Raw genomic sequence first — 22,250 nt, 5'->3', positions numbered from 1 at the left:
AAGAAAGAAAATGTTATCAGGTTAAAAGAAATGACCCCAAAATGTTCAATAGCAATAGCAGGCCTTAGGCAATCAATTGCTTGGAAGTCAGGAAATTTGAGGTTTTGCTCTAGTTAGGGGTGAAAAGGTATGGCAGACATGCATGTGCACATACACACACACACACACATACACACATGCACACATCTTTCTTTAACAACTCATGTGTCCACCATTGTGCTATCATTCATTTAGGAGGGATTTTTGTCTTTGCAAAAATTCAAACTCTCCTGCAAGAGGAACACACTTTAGGCTGCTGTCTGCCATTTGTACCTTAATGTGAGTGTTTCCAATCTCTTCTTCTGAATAGAGTGGAGTGAGGGAGGACATGTTATACCTCATAAGGTAAATGCAGAATAGGGAGAGGTGACACTGCTCAGGAATGGGAGTAAAAATTGAGGAGTATATGCAAGAATAAAAGCTGACTGTCAGTCTCGCTTGATAACACCCTAGTCATTCATATTTATGTATTTTCACTCCCAAAGTAAAGAGGAAAAATAATTTGTTGATCTCTAATGTCAAAAGTGGGATTTCCAAAGCACCTTGTTCCCCAATGTCGCATTTCAGACTAGAAAGAATAGAAATAGCATGCCCCTTCAAGGAATGGTAAAGTGTAGGCATTATTCAAGAAGAATTTGGGTGGAGCCAGTCTGGCCCTAGCATATGACTGATAATCATCTTTTAGCTTAATTGGGAAGGGTGTAGAGCACTGTCTGAGAATGCAGGCTTTGAAATGATTTCCCACCTCTACCATATACTAACTATGTGGCCTCGTGCAAGTTATTTAACTTCACTGTGTCTCTTATTCTGCATTTTTAAATTGGGTAATATTGTCATTCATTTCATAGAGTTGTTATGAAAATTATGTGAGTTGGCATATATACAACACTTAAAACAGAACACGGAACAAAGTATTGAATAATTACAAGTTAATTTAAATGGTTTTTCCCATTAAATGGTGGTTCCATTAAAACCCCTACAGCAGGGTTTTTCAACCTAACACTATTGACATTTGGGGCCACATAACTCTTGTTTGTTGGGCTGTCCTTTGCCTTGTAGGATGGTAGCATCTCTGGTCTCTACCTACTAGACACATGACAGTCTTCTTTCAGACTTGTGACAATTAAGAAACATCTCTCAATGTTGCCAAATGTCTCCTGGGAGGCAGAATCATTACTGACTGAGAGCCACAGGGATAGAAGATACTGTGTCCCTTCCTCTGTTCTCCCAGAGTCGGGCAATAGGACCTTAGTTTATTGGCTCTGGCTTTCAAAGTCATGCAGCCACTGGTGCTGCTTTCAGTCCATTGGGATATACTTAGTCTCACTTGGCAAGAGAAGTAGAAGATGAATCAGAATAGTAATCTTACTTTGCATGCCAGAAAGGGACACTAGAGAGGTCACTGGAAACTTAGCTGAGTTGTTACCTATGCCTTTAGAAAGGAGACATCTGAAATAGCACTCTTTGGGGTGGAAGGAAACCTGTCTCTGGACTTTAGAACACAGTTTGAAAATGTCAGGCAAAAGCACTTGCAATGAATACTTGACATTTGAGGCCAAAACTCAGTGTCTAGGCAAAAGGTGACCTCCACCCCACTGAAGTTATCTAAAAGCCCAGTCCCCAAAATAACTCAGACAGTGTCATAATACATCAATAGAATAAGAATAGAACCCAACATTTCTTTCCTCTCCTTTCACTGTTTTTACCAATTGCACAGTCACAAGGCAGTCACTGATTGAAGCAAAAGGAAACTGACAAGTAGTACTTAACTGAACGTTTAAAACTGTGTGAACCTAAGTAAAGGAAAGACAGTGAGATTAGGCTTTGGGTCATGCTTTAGAAATGAAATCCTTTCCTGTATGCCTTGCTCCAAATCAAAATGGAAACCATTTACTTTGCTTGGGGAGGGGAATTGTAAAATTCAGTGATTCCTTTTTCTAAACGCACCTCATCAGTGTTACTGATTCTTCAAAGCAGTTATGAAAGAAAACCTTGTATCAAATGCATTTGGCAAGCCAAATGTGCTCTTTCCATTTCTGCCTCAAATTGCTCTGATCCCTTCAGGTAGTGAAGTATGGACACTAGAGGCCTGTAGCAGAATTAGAACGCAACAAAAATGGGTTACAAGGGTAACAAGACCAGTCTTAGTGGGAGCAAACTGAGGCTAATTTAAAATTTATCTCAATTTCAAAAAAAAGTCTTAGTAAAGATTCTTTTGAAGGTGAGTTGCTCTTTTTTACCAAAAAGGAGATTGTCAGTACTCAAATAAAGTATATGGGGATTGTAGGGAACCCATCATAAATCTGTCTGTAGCCTTCAATTCAGCAGACTCGGGTGGTGTTTCAGCATTGCTCCTTGTTAGCTGGGGCAAGTTATTGAGGCAGCAGCAAATCTTCAAATTTCCATATAGGGGATCCCTCAAGGTGGCATTCTGGTTGAGACTTGTCTGGAAAATTCTTACCAGCAAGCACGGTTTGTCCCAAGCTTTTCTATTTGTGGTAACTTTGTGGTAGATGGATAGAAATGAATGGATAGGCTAAAAGCTATCTTGGCATCTCTTGGTATCGGCACTAGCTCTCTCTCTCTCTCTATCTCTATCTCTATCTCTATCTCTCTCCCTCCTTCCCTCCCCCCTTCCCTTCTTCCCTCCATTCCTCTTTCCCTTCAAAATGGGAATTCATTTCTTTCAATCCAGAAGTATTTATTGATTTATTGAGCACTATTGGGCCCAGATATGGTTCTCAGTGCAAGGGATTAAACAACAAACAATAGCCGCTGGACCTCTCACAGGGCTGCTGTGTGGGGTTTGAATGAGATGACTGGTATGAAAATAACCAAAATATAAGGTTTAAAGATATTTGACTATCTTCAGTTTCTAGTAACAACAAATCTAAGGTCTTTGTGAATAAGGAAGGTGAATGCTTGAAAGGGAGTATATAGGCAACACTCTTGCCACAAAAATCTCCCTTCTGTGGGTCTAAACCTAGTATTGGAAACATCCATTGTCAGAGTCCTAACTTAAAGAGTTTCTGTAAAGCTGACACTTGCTGAAGTCTTCATAATAGGCCTACCCTTTCCACACCTTACCCCTCCCCCATTCTCCTGTCAGCTCCACCCCGCTAGGAGTGGGAACATTTGTCCCCTTCAAATCCCATCAAACATTAGGAAAGAAAAGGGAGGCAGGAAGAGGAAGGAGATTAGGAGGTCTACAGAACAGTTGTAGCATCTGCTTCCTTTCCTTCTGGTACCTTGCCTTGTACAGGTCACCTGCCCATATCACATTATTTGATGAACTCTGTGAAACAACATTTGCTCCTGAAAAGAAAGAGCAACAAAAAAAAATTTGCTCCTGAATGTTTGGGAGGGCAGATAAGGCACACAAATTCTATAAGTGTTCACTTTAGGCAGACTGAAACTCAAAGCCACCCTTTTGAATTTGTTACAGCTAATAATGCCACCTGAACATATATTAAAAGAAGACATTTCGGTAGGAGCTAAATGTCTCAGAAGCAAAAGTGTACTGTAGTAGTTTACAACTATAGTCTCTTAATGGTTCAGTCTAGAGAAGAAATTGACCAAATTGTCAAGCAATAAGTAATCTGTAATAAACTTAAAGAAGGGAAAATGAGTGACAGGAAGTGATTTTGTTTGGAACTCTTGCCATATTTCCCTTTCTTGCTGTCCTGTACACAGGTCTGGCCTTTTTCAGCCCCTTAAAAGGTGACTTTCACTATGCCAAGAAGCCCATCCTCCTAAGGACATGAATCCTATTCAAATAATCCCTTGCTCCAGGGCAACAGAACTTTTATAAAACTAGTGAATATCTTCATGAGAACCAAGACTGCTGAGGCCAGAAAAGGAGTATGGGATGTATCCCTGAGGGAAGCAGGCTGTGAAATATGGAAGGAGGGTAGAAGTTGAGCACTCCAAAGTCAACACTAGCTTCTCTTTGGCACATATGTACAAGGCTAGCAATGGAAATGGACAATATAGGGATGGTAGCAACAGTGACCAAATAATAAATAAATCCCACTCCCCCTTGAGGAACAGTGGGATACAAAGTGCCTAAAACCATCTTCCCCTGACCTTTCCTTAAGACTGTTCTTTAGGAATACATCATACATGTTTGAGGCATAGAGAAGTTACCAATACCAACACTACTCTCCTTGCAAATAATGTAATATTTTGTACTCTGACAGTAAATTAATACTATAAAATGAATATGCATGTTCACCTTCTGTTGACAGTCTTTCTTGGAATTTATTAATTCAGTTAATTCTGGATTATGAATGTATGGGAAAATGCATGTTGAAGGGAAAAATTGTGCTGATGTCCAGATTTTTGGTCAATTCTGGTGGCACATTTTAGGAGGGACTTTGAAAAAATAAAAAGTGCCTAGAAGATTGTGACCAAAAAAAGAGGAGTTGCCTGGGATTCATGCCATACAATTAATGAAAGAAAGCCCTTAAAATGTTTACCTTGCAAAGAGACAATTAGCAGGTGGCATTGTGGTGGTAGAATTCAGGCTGTGTGTACATTGTGTGGGAGAAACAGCATATTTACTCTGAATCACTAGAGGCAAAAATTACAGCCACTGCATACCAGACACATGCTGAGAATTTACTTCATGCTAGGCATTATGATAGACACTGGGGATACAGAAACAAAAAAGAGATCCCTACTCTCAAGGAGCTCAGATTTGTCTGGCAATCACCATCATTAAGCAATGTAAGTAATGATATCTACAATGGAAGCAGAAAGGAGGGAGTGTCCAATTCAAGCAGAAGGCAGAAATAGGTTTGAATAAGGGATAGTTTCACTAAGAATGTTGCCCCAACTAAAAGAACTTTCTGTCAGCTTGTTCTCCTGTGAGCTAGGTAGTGCCTCACCAGTAGAGACATTTGAACAGAGAAGGTATTGCTTCATTCAGTGGGAGTCTGAGCAAGATAATTTTGAAGGTGCCTTCTAACTCTGATATTGTATTCTTCTATGGACACTACTGTATGTCCTACTGACCAAGTAGATATTCTATTTTAAGTCACAGGAAAACAGAAAAGCTTATTTACAATGAGCTTGCCCCAGCAACAATGTTCTGCTTAATGAGAATTTTCATGTATAAATTTCAAATAAACTATAAAAATAAATTTAAAAAGGAAAAATTGCCATCCTACCCATTTTTCCTCCACCAAAAAAGCTCTAAAAATGCAAAGTCAAATGACAATGATTTTTGTTATTGGCAGACCATGGGTATTCTCCAGGGATATGCCTAGAGACACAAATATGCTAAAAGTACTGAAGTATATGATAGCCCCCATAAAACAAAGTAATGATTGTATAAATATGGTATCGAAGTAATTTATAATGCTATTAAAATTAACTCTACCACTAAAACAAATTACATTATCATTACTATAAAAAGAATGTTTTTCATTACTTCCTGTGTTCTAGGCACTATTCTAAGAATGTATTAATCTGTTAAATTTCTCTTAATAATCACTTACAGTAGATATTTCTAAAAAGCATCCTATTTTACAGTTGGGGAAATTGAGACATACAAAGGCTAGATAATTTGTGCATCTAGCAAGTTGAATTCAAACCCAAGCAGTCTGACTCCACACTCTAACCCATAACACTATATAATTGCCTTTGCTTCCCTGGATCTACAGACCCACCAGATGCCCAGTGGTTAGGAGTGAGTAACACCACACTGCAAAGAGATACAAGGTCTGAGCAGTGGCCCAAATGACTCACTAATCACTTATTTCCATATACCAGACTTGCAGGGCCGAAGATTCAAACTTTCACCTCCATGAAGAGAAGATTTCTCTGTATCTTTAACCTTCAAGATTTATTGCAAATAGTTGGAACTGTTACTGCTGAATCCATTAGTGCTAGAGTCTACCTTATCTGTTGTTTTGGATTAATTTGTTCCTCCTCCATCCATGCATTTCTCCTTTGGATTTCATTTGCTAATTATCTACCAGTGCTATGAAAATTTCTCATGCCCTCTCTGCATAACTGCTATTTGTTCCTTCTTTGACCAAAATGGTGCTCTGTGGGACGAAAGAAATGAATTGTGGCAAATCAGAGAAAGATGAATTTATTACACATCTTGCCATAATTTTTTAAATTTCTCCCAGATGATTGAACTAATATTTAATCCCTGTTATTGCCTTTAGTATTTCAGTCAAAATAAGATAGATGGAAAAGATAGTGTTTTTTTCTTTTTAATCTGAATGTCATACAATCACTTGAATGCTAGTTAAAAAGATAAACGTTTCAACATACTTTTCTCACTTATGAACCATTTCTTTTCCTTGACTCTCTCTATGTATTTTGATGGTAGTGGAGTTCAAACTCAGGGATTCATGCTTGCAATACACATGCTCTACTATCTAAGCTCACTAGTTTATTTGGACAGTACTGGAATTTGAACTCAGCGCTTCGCATTTACTAGGCAGGCACTTTCCCATTGGAGCCACGCCACCAGCCATCCTCCACCCCCACCCAGCTTCTAATCTCCTTCAGAATCTACTCATCAACTAGGGTCCAATCATTTCTACCACTGACTTGTTATTTACTATATTTATTAATATCTGCTGCATGTATACCACACACATTTAAAGTTCCCACCTCAAGCACTGTCATTTATTTTCCTAGAAATTCATCATTGTTTATAGAAATAAATCTTTTGACCTGTATCGGCAATCAAAGAACTCAAGTAAACGGTGAAGTAAATGAGTCCAAATTATAGTGCACTTGGGTAAAAATCCATGGACTCTTCTGCCTTTGGCTTATATATTTTTGGCAGCAATGGCCTGTTTGTAAATAGTGTAAGAGATAAATTGTTCTGAGCATACCTCCCCCCCACACACATTCCACCTCTCACTCAGCTCTAATTGGGCCAAGATGAAGAATATAAAATGCCTGCCTGTAAGTTATACAAAAATGCCATTCCACCACAGTACTGTCCATAATGCTGAAAAATTGAACTGTTCTAAGTCCTTCAAAAGAAGATTATTGGTGTTTTGGGGAGTTAGGTTTAGGGTGGTTGGAGGGTTTTGTTTGTTTGTTTTTTGAGGACCCTCCATACTGACTACACTAACTTACACTCTCACCAACAGTGAGTAAATAAGGGCTCCTTTCTCCCTGTATCTTTGCCAATATTTCTTTTTCTTTGTTTTCTTGATTATAGCCATTTTGATTGGAATGAGATGGAATCTCAGTGCCATTTCTTTTCTTTTTTTTAAGTAGGAAAAATTTATTTTAGTGCAAGGATTCAGAGGCTTCAGTCCACAGTAACTTGGCCCTGTTGCTTTGCTTTGTTTTTTTTTTCTTTATTGTTGAGATGGGTGGGGATACATTGTGGCATTTACACAGGTTCTTACAATGTATCACATATGTCATACATGAATTCACCTCCTAAGCCATTCTCCTTCATTCCCCTTTCCCCAATTCTTGGAGTAGTTTCAATAGGTATCATTTTTGCATTTACTTACAAATTCTATTGCACCATAGTTACCATCCTATCAGCTTTCCCCAACACCTCCCACCTCCCACTGGTGCCAGCACTCCCCCTTGGGCAGGGCTTGTTCTGCCCTCCTGTTCTCCGATTTTATAGGAGAAAAAAAGAGAAAAGAGACAATGAAAAGCACGACATTTTAGCTAATTTGGGATAAAGGTAGCTACAGAGAGTTTCCTTGTGATATTTCCATGTATGTATGTATTATAACCCCAACTGGTTTATCTCTTCTAATTTTCTTCATTCTACCTTAGTCCCTTTCTTATCTCAGTTTCAGTCAGTTTAAGATTTCTATATCCATTCATGTATAGAGGGTATATCAACCTTATTCAAGTTATTAGCTTCCCTATCCTTCTCATGGGTGACCTCCCCTTATTGTGACCAGTGTTTCATAATATTGCTGCATTTGTGTTAGGTGTACATTCCACAAATGAGAGAGAACATGTGGCTTTTAGCCATCTGAGTCTGGCTAACTTCACTTAAAATGATTTTCTCCAGTTCCATCCATTTACCTACAAATGACAAAATATCATTCTTCTTTGTGGCTGAGTAAAATTCCTTTGTATATAAATACTACATTTTCTTAATCCATTCATCAGTAGTATAGCATCTATCAGTATGTTCTTTTTTGCCTTTCTTTGAGGGCTAAGTATCTTGTACATTTCTTTATTTATTGGCCATTTGTATTTCTTCTTTTGAGAACTGTCCAGTTCTTAAAAAAAAAAACCAAAGATGGAATTACCATAACATCTTGCTCTACCACTCAGGCATACATCCAAAGGAATTCAAGTCAGCATACATTACAGATATCTGCACACTAATGTTTTTTGCCACATTATTCACAAACTCCAGGCAGTGGAATCAAACTAGATACCCAATAATCAAAAAATTGATAAAGAAAATACAGTGCATATACACAATTATTATTCAACCACAAAGAAGAATTAAATTTTTGTTATTCTCAGGAAAATGGATGAAATTAGAGATCATCACATTGAGTGAGATAAGCCAAGCTCAGACAAATATCACATGATTTTGCTCATATTTGGAATCTGTGCATAATAACCATAATATACTAATAGTAATAATAAAATACATGATTATAAAAGAGGTATTCTTGGGAGAGAACCAGAGGATGAGAGAGGAAGGAGAGGGTGATGGGGAGTGAATATGATCAAAGAATGTTTTTATGTATATAGGAAATAGCATAATAAAATCCACTAAAAACTGTTTAAAAAGGGGAGGAAGAGGGAAAGGCTTGAGAAAGAGTTTTAAAAAGGGCTGCATTTGATCAAAGTACATTACAAACATGTATGGAAAGATCACAACAAAACCGTTTTGTACAGTTAATTTATGCTAATAAAAGGGGGATTAGTTAAATAAACTATAGTGTACCTATAGATTGTAGTACTATGCAGCTATTGTGAAGTAGATGTATTTATTCTGGTAAAAGCATGAAGAGATGCAAAAAAAATAATAAAGACCAAATTAGGATAATGGTTTCCTTTGGTGAGTAAGGAGAGCTATACACTTATGGAGGACAGACAGGAAGACTTCAACTAATTACATAATGTTTTATTTCTTAAGCTTCCTGGCAGGTGCACAGGCATTATTGATATATACTTCTGTGTGCCTGAATTATTTACTTTTTATTAATTCTTTGTGGAACTGAATTGGAAATTTCTATTCAAATAAAGTCATTGGCAATGTATTTAGTTACAATGCTTAGAACTTGTTTTATGTGTCATATGAGGATAATGTATGATATGAGCATAAATGTCTACGGGTGAGATTTCAATTGTAAAAGGCTTTTTATTATTAGGGTCTACTAAGTAAGAGTTTATTGGTATGGACACCAAAGGCATTTAAAATGCTAAGTGATATTTCAGAAGGCGATAGCAAAGCAAAGCATGTATTGGGGTTAGTTTATTAGGAGACTGAAGTCTTTAGAAAGACTTCAGATCTAGTGTCTACAGTGCTGTGAAGCTTGTGCTGGTGGCCATTTTAAATCAACCTTCTAATATCTTTGACCAGCAATCTGGTTGTCACCCTGGTCAGACCTAAGCTTCAGTGATTAAGCAAACAATCTTCAGTGGCTACCAGGTATCAGGAATTGTGCTAGCTACCAAAATGGCTACTAAAATGAATTAAGGTATGGACTTTTTCCATCTGAATTAAGATTAAATTTAATGGTGTTAAATTCACACCCAAGAAGGTAAAGATGAGAGCAACTTGGCTTGATAAAAAGAGTTAACAATTGAGAATGATAAGCCAAGGTCAAAAAGCCAAATATCACATGTTTTCACTCATATCACCTAAATGATGATGATGATAATGATGAAGAGACATGAATATAAAAATGAGACTGTGTAAGGGGAATCAGCAAGATGGGGAGGAGGAAATGAAAGTACTGAGGAGTGAAGAGGATCAAAGTATGCTTTGTATATACATATGAAGACAGCATAACAAAACCCACCAAACACTGTTCAAAAAAGTGGGGAAGAGAGAGGAAGGAATGACAATATAATGGACTGACTGAACTTGTTGAAGGTACATTGTGTGCATGTATAGAATTATCACAATCAAATCCCCTTGTATAATTAATTTGTGTATTTTCAAATATAAAATAATTTTTTAAAAAAAGAAAGAGCTAACATTTTTGGTTAGTCCTCAACCTGAGTTGAGAGAGGGACTCTATCCACTTAATTATATTCTTCACACCCCCAGTAGAGTGTTTTGTCTATAGCAGGTGCTCAATAAATATTTATTGAAAGGAAGGATGAATGACTAAATAATGCAAATTCAGACAGTATTGGTAGAAAATAATGCTCAAATAACAAGAATCAAACAGTTTTATTATTCTGCTATCATCATACATCTAGGGGTAGTATGTTTATTTTTCTAAACACTGCAATTTAAGAAAAGCATCACCAATTAGAATGTACCTATGGGTGAAAGATCAAAGTTGTGAGAGTTCTGGGAACAGTATCAGTCAGTGGAGTTTCACCTAATGAAGCAATCACTCGGAGGGGACATAATAAAAAGCCTTGCAATATTTGAAGGATCATCTTGCAGAAGAACATGCAGAATTGCTTTACATAGCTCTAGTAGATAGTGCTAATGGGTAAGAGTTATAGAGAAACAAAAATCAGCTCAAAATAATGAAGTGCTTTCTTACAATAATTGATGTCCTATGCTGGGGTGAGCTGACTAAAATGGTTGTGCCATCTTCCAATGACATTTTCAAGAAAGTACTAGATATGCACATAGTAAGATATCATGGGGGGACAGATTTTTTTCATTGAGAGGAAGATTGAAATAAGAAACTTTTCCACACTAGAACGTGAAACAATTAGTAGGGCCATGAAATCCATTTAGTGGGCCATGACCAGCATTTTTTAAAGTGAATTAGACACAATAGTCAAATTATGGAATCAGCCTAAGTGCCCATCAAAGGGTGAATATATAAAGAAAATGTAGTATACATACACAATGGAGTTTTACTTAGTCATAAAGAAGAACGAAATTATGTTATTTGTTGGAAAAATTAATGGAATTAGAGATCATAATGTTAAGTAAAATAAATCAGTTTCGTTTGTGGAATCTAGGTAGAAAGAAAAACCAAGGTCATGAAAGTAAAAGGGGGACAAACAAGGAGATGAAAGGGGAAAAGGAAAAAGGGGAAGGGGAGGAAGAATAAGAAAGAGTAATGGAGAGGGTAAATGTGATAAAAGTACATTATATGCATGTATGGAAATGTCATAATGAAACCCCTTACAATTAATATATGCTAGTAAAATAATAAAGTGAATTACAAACTATCAAGAAGCATCACACATGACAAGAGTAAGTGGTTTTAAGAAACTTGTTTTGGAAACATGTTGCTATATTTCTCAATGTGTCTACTAGGTTTCAATATAACATGTTTTTCTTCTTGTGGATTGGAATAAATAAATGCTTCAAGAGTACTGCAATAAGGCCTTTTCCAGATTTCACATCTGGCAGTTCAAAGAACTCTTACCTCTTTGTTGCAGAGATCCAAAATTGCTGTATATGAGAAAATGTGGTCTTACATGAAATCAGCAGAGCCATCTGTGTTTACCAAAACAACAGCAGATGGGGTGGCCCGCGTGCGGAAGTCCAAGGGAAAGTTTGCCTTCCTGCTGGAGTCCACCATGAATGAGTACATTGAGCAGAGAAAACCGTGTGATACGATGAAAGTTGGTGGAAATCTGGATTCCAAAGGCTATGGTGTGGCTACCCCTAAAGGCTCAGCATTAAGGTGGGTGGAATAATATAACAATATCCGTGTTGTTATAGTATTCCACCTACCCTGATGCATTTTGTTGTCATTTTCTTTCTTGTGGATTTTGAGGTAACTTTTAAAAGTTTAAAATCTACAATATTCCATGGAGTTAAATAAGACGGTAAATTATGGTTTCATCTATTTAATGCATCCATTTTTTTAATGTTCTCTCTCTGTGTTGTCCTCTCTGACTGTTTGTTGCTGTTTTAATTTTACAGTTCAACGGCTTTTTCAATTTAAATGGTAAAAGCCAAGTTATGGTGCCATATGTGACGAATGTTAATTGCATGGATGTGGTGTTCTTGTTACTTTTTTTCTCAAAGACAATTTCCCCATCCCGCACACTTCAGTTTTGAGCAAATGTTATCCTCCATGCCACCTTCCAATATTTAACCCTGTATTTGCTGTACAGACATTTTTATAGCTCCACGTTCTGTGAAATTTAGCCAATTTGTCCTCTTGTGCTCCTTTTTTATACGTTAACGATTTCCTAAGCATTTGTGCATTTTCTTACAAGTTATGTTTTATCGTTTCAAGAAATGCTGTTAACCTGGCAGTATTAAAACTGAATGAGCAAGGCCTCTTGGACAAATTGAAAAACAAATGGTGGTACGACAAAGGAGAGTGCGGCAGCGGGGGCGGTGACTCCAAGGTCAGCCTCAATGTCACCACAACCGGGTACCCTTAGTGACGAGTAATCGGCAAGACTGTTATCTTATTATTGAGGAGACAGCACAAGACTCACACATAAAGTAGAATTACCAGGTTATTCCCCTGCCTGGCAGCTTTGGGAACCAGAAGTACTTTAGGGCACTGCCCACATTTTTTGATCTAACTTGGGTCCCTTCTTAAACTCCCAGACAGAGGCTTCCTGCCCACACCCCTTCCCTTGCCTCACACACCAGACTGGTTGCCTTATGAAGGCTGTAATATGAGTTTCAATGCCCTAGGCTTTCAAGAGCCAAGGCTTTCCTATAAGATTCCCCACCTGCTTCAGTTGAGTGGTGTGAGAAATCAGTTCCATTTACTGAAAAGTCAGATTATAGTTAGTTTTCTCTAGGATGTGATGGTTGCTCACAAAAGTTGGTTGATTGAATAGGAGTAACATACATTATGTTTATGAATGATGACATGTTGCTCTCTATATGAGATGGCCCATTTAAACAGGCCCCACGTAACTTGAAACCAAAGAACAAGATCAATTTCAAGTTAAATGGGGTCTTTCTTCAATAGGTCACCACATACAGAGACTTTACCAAAAAAAAAAAAAAAGTGTTGTGTATTTAAATAAGTGCGTCGCCTAACTGTGATACTGTGTGTGTAAATCCCTGATTTAGCTTCTCCTTAGCCGTGTTCTTGGTTCAGGTAGGTCTAATTGTTATCCAGGCTACCATCATAAGAAAACCCATCTCACTTGGCATTCCTTTGGTTCCTAACACTTTTCGGGGCTAGAATGAATGACTAGCCACCAACCAAGCAACAAGAAATAGGCACTTACTCAGAAGCCAAGATACCAAGTCATGGGAAGACACATTGGTAAGTACAGGAGAGGACCTGAAAACAGAATCCTCCATGGCCCAAGGGGCATGAGAATGATATCGAAACATGTGAGATCAGCTCTTGTACAACCAAGATACCATGGGCATCCTAAGGTGAAGAACAGTGTTTCCCAACCACAGAGCAACAGACAGGCAACCCAAAACTTTTGTCCTTCAGACACAATGGTTGTAACTCTGCTCCTCTCTTTCCCTCTCCATTCCTCAGGATCCTGACAGAAAAGTTAGTTTGCCAGTCTGCAGTATAGAATGGGTTTGGAAACACTGATCCAGAGCACTTCCAAACAAATAAATTTTAAATACAACTGGCTTCAGCTTATAATCTTTCCAGGCATTGGAAAGGACTTTTATTGTAAAACCTTGATTAACGAGAACTCAGCTAACTGAATTGCCCCCCCGCCCAGAACGTCACATTGATGAGAAAGCATCAATAGTACCTAAAAAAGAAGACCTCAAGGAATTAATATTTTTAATCACTTGCCAAGAGATAATCTGTGGTTAAGTCACATTCAGCTCTTTCTTCTGTAACTTCTCTCCATCTGGATTGACCCTCAGAAATTAGAGGATGCTTCCCTGAGGCAAGAAAGTGGATACAAGCATTTTAAGAAAAGATGCTATAGCCAAGAATGAAACAAAATGGGTATTTTTATTGAAAATTCCATTCATTCCTTATGGATTCCAATTAATCAAGGTTTTACTATGTGTCAAAAAGCAGTAACTTCCTTTCCCACCAATGTGAACTGATGACATTGACAATTTAGCCAAGATTTTGGTTCATTTGATTTTTACAATGGCTAACTTGATGCCCAAAGTATTTAGCACCTTCTGGCCAGTCTTTTTATCATGTTATTAGCAGGCCACGGAGAACCTAATCATATCATTGAAGTGAGTTGCAGAATGAAAATTGAGCTGGATTGGATACATTGCTCTCAGAACGCATCATTCATACTCAGCATGGTTAAAAGGGAGCCATGGATTGTATAAAGATGACTCTAAGTGATCCACATGATACAAGTGCTCAGAAGTTTTCAAATAACCAAATGTTATATAAACAAAAATGTGCACGTATTTGTCTGAATTTTTATTTTTCACCCAGATGTTTTACTATTGTGAAGACCCCCCCAAAAGTTTAAACCAGCTATTTGTTAATCACAACCAGCAATCAAGCTCTTTTTTTCCTCGGCTAATACTGCCTCAAAGTTGCTTTTTTTTTTTATCAAGTAACTTTATTGTCAGCTGACAGTTTCCAGAATTTCTGAATTTTGATATACAAATAGAAAGTATTCCAATAGATCTAAAATGTTTCAAACGTCTTTGATCATAGTGCTACCTTTCGGGTATCTTTCAAATCACTTTTCTGGTCATTCCTTCAGCCAACTTTTTGAAATAAGTCAACCCCTTTCTTAATGATGGATAATAGTATGATCAGTGCTGCATATCCAGTGATTGCTTTTTCTGTCTGTGGATTGCCAAGGAGCTTGCCTTTATCTTCTTCCTTCTTGCTACCTGCTTTTTTATGAGAGTGAGCAAGAGAAGAGGCAAAAGATGAACTTGACTCTGTTTCACCAACTTAGTGATTATGCTAAACACAAATCAATGGAAGAGTGAAACTTCATTAATTTGGAGTGCTCTAATTAATAACTTCTGATAAACTAGACAGGGACCAGTCTACAAGTTAACTTTACATTGTTAAGGAAGAGGACAAGAGAGGTTTGTTAAGCAAATGAGTTTAGACTACACTGACATTTGAATTTTTCCTTAAGAGAACAAATCCTGTTTCAAATGTTGGAAGCTCTTACTAGATATAATCATATTCATTATAAATTTGCTAAAATAGTTCTCACTAGGACCTCCACTAAGGCAATGTTTTATAGCCAGTTTGAATTACAAAATAGACTAAAGTAATAAAACTGTCATTTTTTCAGGCTAATTTTGTAATTCAGACTTGCTTTACTCGTTCAGACCATCCTTCCCCTCTGTTAGTCCAAATCAGCAAAGTTTTACTATATAGCTAATGGCTTGAGAATTACACTTCTTCATTGCATCCTGTCCTCACTTAACATGACAATTGACTATTGAATGTACCATGATTTCACAGAGAAAGTGAGACACAGGCATGGTGGTGACTTTGAGATCCTCATGCAGCTAATGCTATCACAAATCTCTGCTGACTTTCAGGGTCACCACTTGTGATAATATTGCAGATGGCAATTTATTGCATCTACCCACCCAATGATCAATGTGAATCTGATTGCATGTGATATTCCATAAGAATCGGGTTCATTCTCCACTACCTTGGCTACTAGGCAAATGGTGTATTTAAGCCATTTCAGCCCTCAGTACTGATTACTAAAAATGACAATAATCACAAAGCCTGATATTTATAAGTGCTTTTACTTTTTCAAAAAAAAAAAAACACTTTCACACTTATTATCTCTGAAACCAGGAGAGGTAGAAATACCTGTACTACTTATCTCTCTTTCTCACTCCTCCAACCCTTAAATAATGATAAATGGGTAATTATGTTAAATTACTGACTTTCTCCTCTCTGGCATGAGACATCATACGTTCTCATATACTATGGAAAGAACCAGCAACTTTTCAGGCTGTTGTAAATGTGCACATGCTTAAACTAATACTCTATTTTATTTTCTGAATACAAGGAATTAAGAACAAGGTCAGTCATTGAGGAAGCCCCTGAATCAGATGCTGCTTGAGTTTACCAATTTCCCAAATCTAGGCTAATAAAGCCTAAACAAAGCACACTTGATCTGTCCTTGAAGGACTATAAATACACAGGCAAAGATCATGGAAATTAGGCATGTGGTTTGGGAATTTTAATCTGAAAATCACCCTTTCGTGTTAGTGCTTGATTACAATATGTGTGCAAATGCAGTGATTAAGAGCCAGTAAGTTGTTTCAGTAACAAACCCAGATCACCAGGGGTTTGTGAAAGTCTGTCACTGTAAATCACAACAGAATGGGAATTTAGCACATCAAACTCCTTCCACAGCTAAATGTCATCTAAAACTTTTACATTTTTCTGGTCCTTCCACCTACCTAAACTAATTCCCTTAATCTTGGGTAAAGGGTGCAAAGTTGACTTTCCATACTTACCTTCCCTTACTTAGAGAGAGTGGGGTCTGTGAACAAGCTATTTGTGACTGCAGTGACTAGTTATTACAAATTCTACCCTTCTTCACTCTAGATTTGTACCTGCCTTTAAATCCAGGGATTTAAATAGGCTTCCAGGAACCATATTTTTGGAGGTAAAAAATAGTACATATTGTGTGATTTGGGGAACCGTGGTACAGAATGCTTAAATGTGACCATTCTAAACCTCTTAACTGCAATGAAAATTGTACATGTGGGAAATTAGGAACAAGAAAAAGCTATGCACATAATCCCATTATTTAAATAAATGATAGGATAATCATTATGATTTATAGAATATTGATAAAGAAATGTAGTTGAAATATACAAGGACTAGAAGAAATTAGCCAACATTCATTTCTACATTGGGGATAAAAACCTAAGAAATTTGTTTTTATAGATTCAAAAATTGTCTATAATTAAAATTAGTTGTGCTTCCTTTCATATGCATACCTTTAAAGTACCTACAAAGTTTGTTCTCTTAAGAAATTCAAACATGTTCCTCCCCCATATCTCTAGCAATCTTTTTTAATCCCATGCATTTGCATAGCAAATCTTCTATTCAAAGATAGTAAAAAAAAATGACACTGAGACAACCTGTTTCCAAATTCCTTCAGTTGGTGTTACATAGATGAATGAGGTCATAACTGTATTTCCCATATGTATAAATCGGATCTTCAGTTTTGTGTATATTTCTTATTCTTCTATGTCTGTCTACAATTCTCCTCTCCTATGCCACCATCTCTTAATCACTTCTCTTCCACACCCAGAATTCTTTGATATTCTTGGGACTTAGATAATGGATATGAATCTGCATCTACCTTTACCTGCAACAAAATGGACCTTTTACTGGCAGAAGCCATCCCTCAAGGTAGACATTTTGGATACCCAGGGTTAAGATGGATCCCAATGACTCTTTATTGACACTGCCATGTGTGTAGGCAAGAGCCATTACAGATTGATGACACTTCCTGGGTCTTAGCAGAAGTTCCTGTGAATCCCCAAGACTCTGGTTTGGGATCGAGGAGTAGGGTGAGTACATTATGCTCTTCGTTGGTTTGCATGTTTTTGTGCTGGTACTGCTTCCTGGAAGTATGAAGAACCTGACAGTTTTCTTTCCTAGTAGTGACTAAATTTGCTTCTTGAACGTACTCAGTTCTTCCTCCCAAGAGCAAATCCTCACTTTCTCTCAAATGGCTGCTTCAAGCAAAGGATCTATTGCCCTAAGAACTGAACCAATCCAGTGGCTGCCAAAACCATTGAGTTTGCCAAATAGTGTTAAAGAATAAATTCTACCATGGGAAAAAAATGCAATCCAGAAAAAAATATTTTTAATTATTCCAATTCTTTGATTTTTTAATTGACTGTGTGTCCTTAACATGATTTCTATGATTAGGACATGATTGCTTGCTTTTGGTGCTATCCTGATAACATGAATGTGTTTCTTATTAACAAACAATGACCAAATGTCCAACATCAGAGCTACAGAAAGAGCAGCAGGAGTGAAAAGCCTTCTGAAGGTAAGAATGCTGTTATACAATTGCCAAGAGGAAAGACACTGTTGCAGTGGCAAAGATTGAAATGGGGCATATCTATGCTCTTTCTACCCCTTGAAGACCAAATTGTTTGGTTTCCTTTCACTTGGAGAAGTTATAGAACCATGCTGTCTGAAAGGTAGGACATCCATGGAAAAGGAACATGAAAGATTTTATGCAACTGAATTACATTTGGTTAGGGTGGGAGTCGGGGTTGGTGGAGCAGGGTGGGAGGAAATTTTCCTTTTGTGGAAAGCAATTGAAATCCATTCCCTTTTGACTGTTTAGAGAGTGGTATAGCATTTGGCCCTTGGCATAATGAGGCTGATATCCATTCGTCAGAAATGGCAAAAATGTGGTCTAAGTACTGGATTCACCTTTTTGCTTAATTTCATCTGGCACCAAAGCAAATACTTCTCAAAATACAAACCTAAACCAATAGCATACTTCACTTTTAAATAAATATATATATATACTATTATATTTATGTATCTATACATACATATACATTACACTACATACACACCACACAAACACACACACACACACACACACACACACACACAGAGTAAGACTGCTACTGTGTCCTGTCTAGCTTCACTGCTGGAAATTCAGGTGTGATGTGTAGATGCTAGAATGTGTGCTAGAAGAGGCTGGTGTATACCCTTGGCATGGCAACTAACAACCAGCTTTCAAATCTGAAATATAGACACCATTTGTTACAATCTACATTTGGATAGGAGCTAAGAATGATTATTTGTCCATGATTCTTGGTAATGGATGGCTAGCAGAGAAAAAATAGGATGGTGGTACCCAACAGATTGCACTCTCAGTGTATAATTTACCTAGAATTGAGGGAATGAGCTACATATCTTCATCTCATCATCTGAGAGAAACTAACTAGAAACTAGTAAACTCAAATGATGTATATATACAATATTAAGAGTTGAAAGCTATGGCTTAATGACCTAGTTGTCTTCTGAAACACTCATCATTTGAGTTTCTGGCCTCTCTTGATGCCATTGGAATGAACTAATGAAAACACACTTGTATATGATAAAAACCCAGCCAAAATTGATAGTTTGAATTTTTAATGGATGTTAAAATAGAATTTTCAAATAACTCATACCAACTATGTACTTGAGAAAATATTCATGACCTCATTTTTACTAAAACTGATTCCCTTCTCTCTGTCAGGAACAAATTGAATAAGAAATCTTCCCAGACAAATTATGTTATGTGAAATAGTCCACAACCAATAATGTGTTTAGATTCCTGTTTTAGAGGAAGAAGATAGATAGAGGTCTAGTTTGGCTTAAATACATCAAGGAAATTTATAACCTGTGGAATCAAAGTGTCTTTTGCTTAGAATTTAAGAGGTTATCATATGGAAATGCCATGGATTTTACCCTCTTATCCCAAAGTTGCCGCTGGGGCTGCTATACTAGCACAGCAGCTCAACAATAGGTTTTAGTCACCATCATTGTTAGGCCCTTAGTAAAATGACCCACAGCTTTCAACTCATAATGTTGTATGCGTGCATTATTGAATTTGCTCTTTGCACTTATATTAAACTATGATCCCATTAGCAAGGAGTTAAATAGGTTTGAGCTACATTTGTGAACTATATGGTTGTAAATACTCTCTCAGAGGTGGCTTCTAGCAGCTAATCTCTGCAAACTCTGCAAATCATTGTAGCTGCCCCTGTGAAATGAGGGTCACTTAGGTGGCTTGAGTCCAGTAATGCCAGCAATCATATGTACACATGTTCCTAGGGTATAGAGACAGTTCTGGCTGATCCAAGAGTAGAAATATTGAAATAACTTAAACTCATTCTTCTGGAAAAGAAGGGGATGGAATTTTTTAAAAGACTGCAGACACTAGTGCATTCTAGGGCATATTTTGACCTGCCATGGCCTCCAACAGCTATCATATAGAAAGATAAATCCCTTCACTGCACACATCTTGGGTTAACCTACAGAAAAGAATATGAAGGACCACATGGTAAATTCTATCATTTAGCAAAGATTTTTCTCTTGCTCTATCGTCAATTGGCTTCAACTAAATAAGGTGAGACCAACCTGTGCAGAGATGTATTTGCCTTCCTGAACGCACTTGTTATATCCTAAATAATGCCAAGGCTTCTCTAGAAATGTTGTAGTGAGTGATTGAGAATGGTGGCTCATTATCATATGAGTGATTGTGAAAGGCAGCTTGTTATCATGAAAACCAGAAATATCTTTAGTTTAAAAAGTCAGAAAAATAAAGGACAACTGTTCTGCCTTCACTGAACTGAATATATTTCTAAAAAGCAGTTCAAAAAATCCCTAGATACCAAAAAAGCAAGCATTGAAGCAAGGGTTTGGATGTGGGATAAGTTAAGAGAAGGGTTCCCAGCTTAGGTTGTGACTAATTTTCACTTTCACCATCCAGATATTGTACTGTCAGAGCAAGTTTCTAGTTAATTATGCAAATGCATCATCCTTGCTCATGTATTTCTTTTACTACTCTGTGATCTTGTCTTTCTCTATAACCTATGTATTTACACATATATCTATCCCTCCTAACGGCACCATTGAAGATGCTCTGGAATATTAATCAAACAGACATTTGCTTTTTAGGTGTCCCTGCTCAGAAAGGAGAATGAAGTCATTTAGAGCAGAATATGTTCCACAGTCTCTCAGGTGGATAAATCATACTACAGCATGGGTTCCTATGTTCTTCAGGCCCAGAGCCATGTCCATAAGTTTAAATTCTTCTCTCAACCCTTCTAGGATCATCATATTATTTGGAGGACTCAAACTGATAATTATTTCACAAGATCCAGTTTTTCTTCTCTTCCCCTTTTGAGGGGAAAATTTTAAAATAAATTGGATGGTTTTTGAAATATATCAAAATTCTTATTTATTTTTGTTTTTAATAAAGTTTCTACTTTCACAGAAATAAAGCGATAATAATATTCTTATTCTAAAGCTGTCTCCATATGTAAGGTTTACCATCACTAAGATACCATTGATTCTTTGAAATGACTGGTTGGTACATCCCAGCAACTGAGTCTGGAATCTAGGCAATCACTATCTGAAAAGAGGATGCCTTGAACCATGAGCACAGTCCTTTGTACCTGAGTTATTCACAGGCATTGATGGCAGAGATTTGTATCATCTAATAATGCTTTCTTCAAAAACAGAATTCATTGTCAGAGCATTATGCATTATATTACTCCTATATAAAAAAGAAGCAGCTAGCACCCACCACTATCACCCACATTAAGAAATCAACATCTTGACACAAGCTAACCTCACCTCCTCATACTTTTAAATGATGATATAATTCCATTTGCTCGTGCCCTCTATATTCGATCGATAATCTGTATGCATTTTTATGTCTCATATGCCATAAAATATCTTCTTCTTTGGAACACTTCACATTCTTTCCCCCACCCCTGAACATTTTTTAAACAAAATATAATAGAAAGTTTTAGCTTGTAGAGTTACTTTTTTCTTCATTTCCCATTTCTCAGGAAGATTTGTATTTCAACAAAGCATGTTGCTCAAACTTAAAGATGTGAAATTCTCATGGTGGAATTTCATGTATCAGTGAAGAACATCTTGGACCAGGAGCACATTCACAGGGCCCTGAAATTCCATCATAAAACCATCCTATTTTATTCCCTAAACTTGCTGACCCATGTTGTTGTCTCATGAAAGTTCTATTCAGAAAAAAGTTCATAGCAACCCCTTCAGAGAGGGAATGCTCAACTAATTTCTATGATAGGAATCTGACCTACTTTGTTTAATTTTTCTTTTCTTTATTGATGTGAGTACAATAAATATTTCTGACTCATAATTCTCTCAGGTATCAGTTAAGGGCCTCCAGTAACTGCTTGAAACATTACTCTGGAGACATATTACTGCATCACAAAAAAGCCCCAGCTGCAAAATATACCCTTGCTAGGTTGATAGTTATTTGGAGAATGGTGGTCCCTGAAGAAAAAAATCATTGTGGACACCTAAAAGTCTGAAGAACAAAAATAAAGAAGGCTGTAACCCTCTTGTGTGTTTCATTGGTGAACGCACAGTACAGAATTCAATGCACATTAATTTGCCTTCTGGCCTGCCTCATAATTTACTGTAAGGCTT

General features: G+C 37.1%; 1 protein-coding gene across 8 annotated transcripts in view; it reads left to right on the top strand.

Moving 5' to 3' along the window:
* Gria3 (glutamate ionotropic receptor AMPA type subunit 3) overlaps positions 1-22,250 on the top strand; it is a 311,734-nt gene that overhangs the window by 274,862 nt on the left and 14,622 nt on the right. For 6 of the 8 annotated variants that reach the window (XM_074063377.1, XM_074063373.1, XM_074063376.1 and 3 more), the window contains one exon: positions 11,596-11,843. In XM_074063377.1, coding sequence (XP_073919478.1) covers positions 11,596-11,843 — 248 coding nt within the window. Of the gene's footprint in view, positions 1-11,595; positions 11,844-12,404; positions 12,520-22,250 lie in introns of all 8 variants that reach the window. The other 2 variants (XR_012444436.1, XM_074063375.1) reach the window with 1 other exon arrangement.

Source organism: Castor canadensis, chromosome X, assembly GCF_047511655.1.
Source record: "Castor canadensis chromosome X, mCasCan1.hap1v2, whole genome shotgun sequence".
NCBI lineage: Eukaryota > Metazoa > Chordata > Mammalia > Rodentia > Castoridae > Castor > Castor canadensis.
Note: the sequence above shows the minus strand (reverse complement) of the source record. Positions and strands in the feature narration are given on the sequence as shown.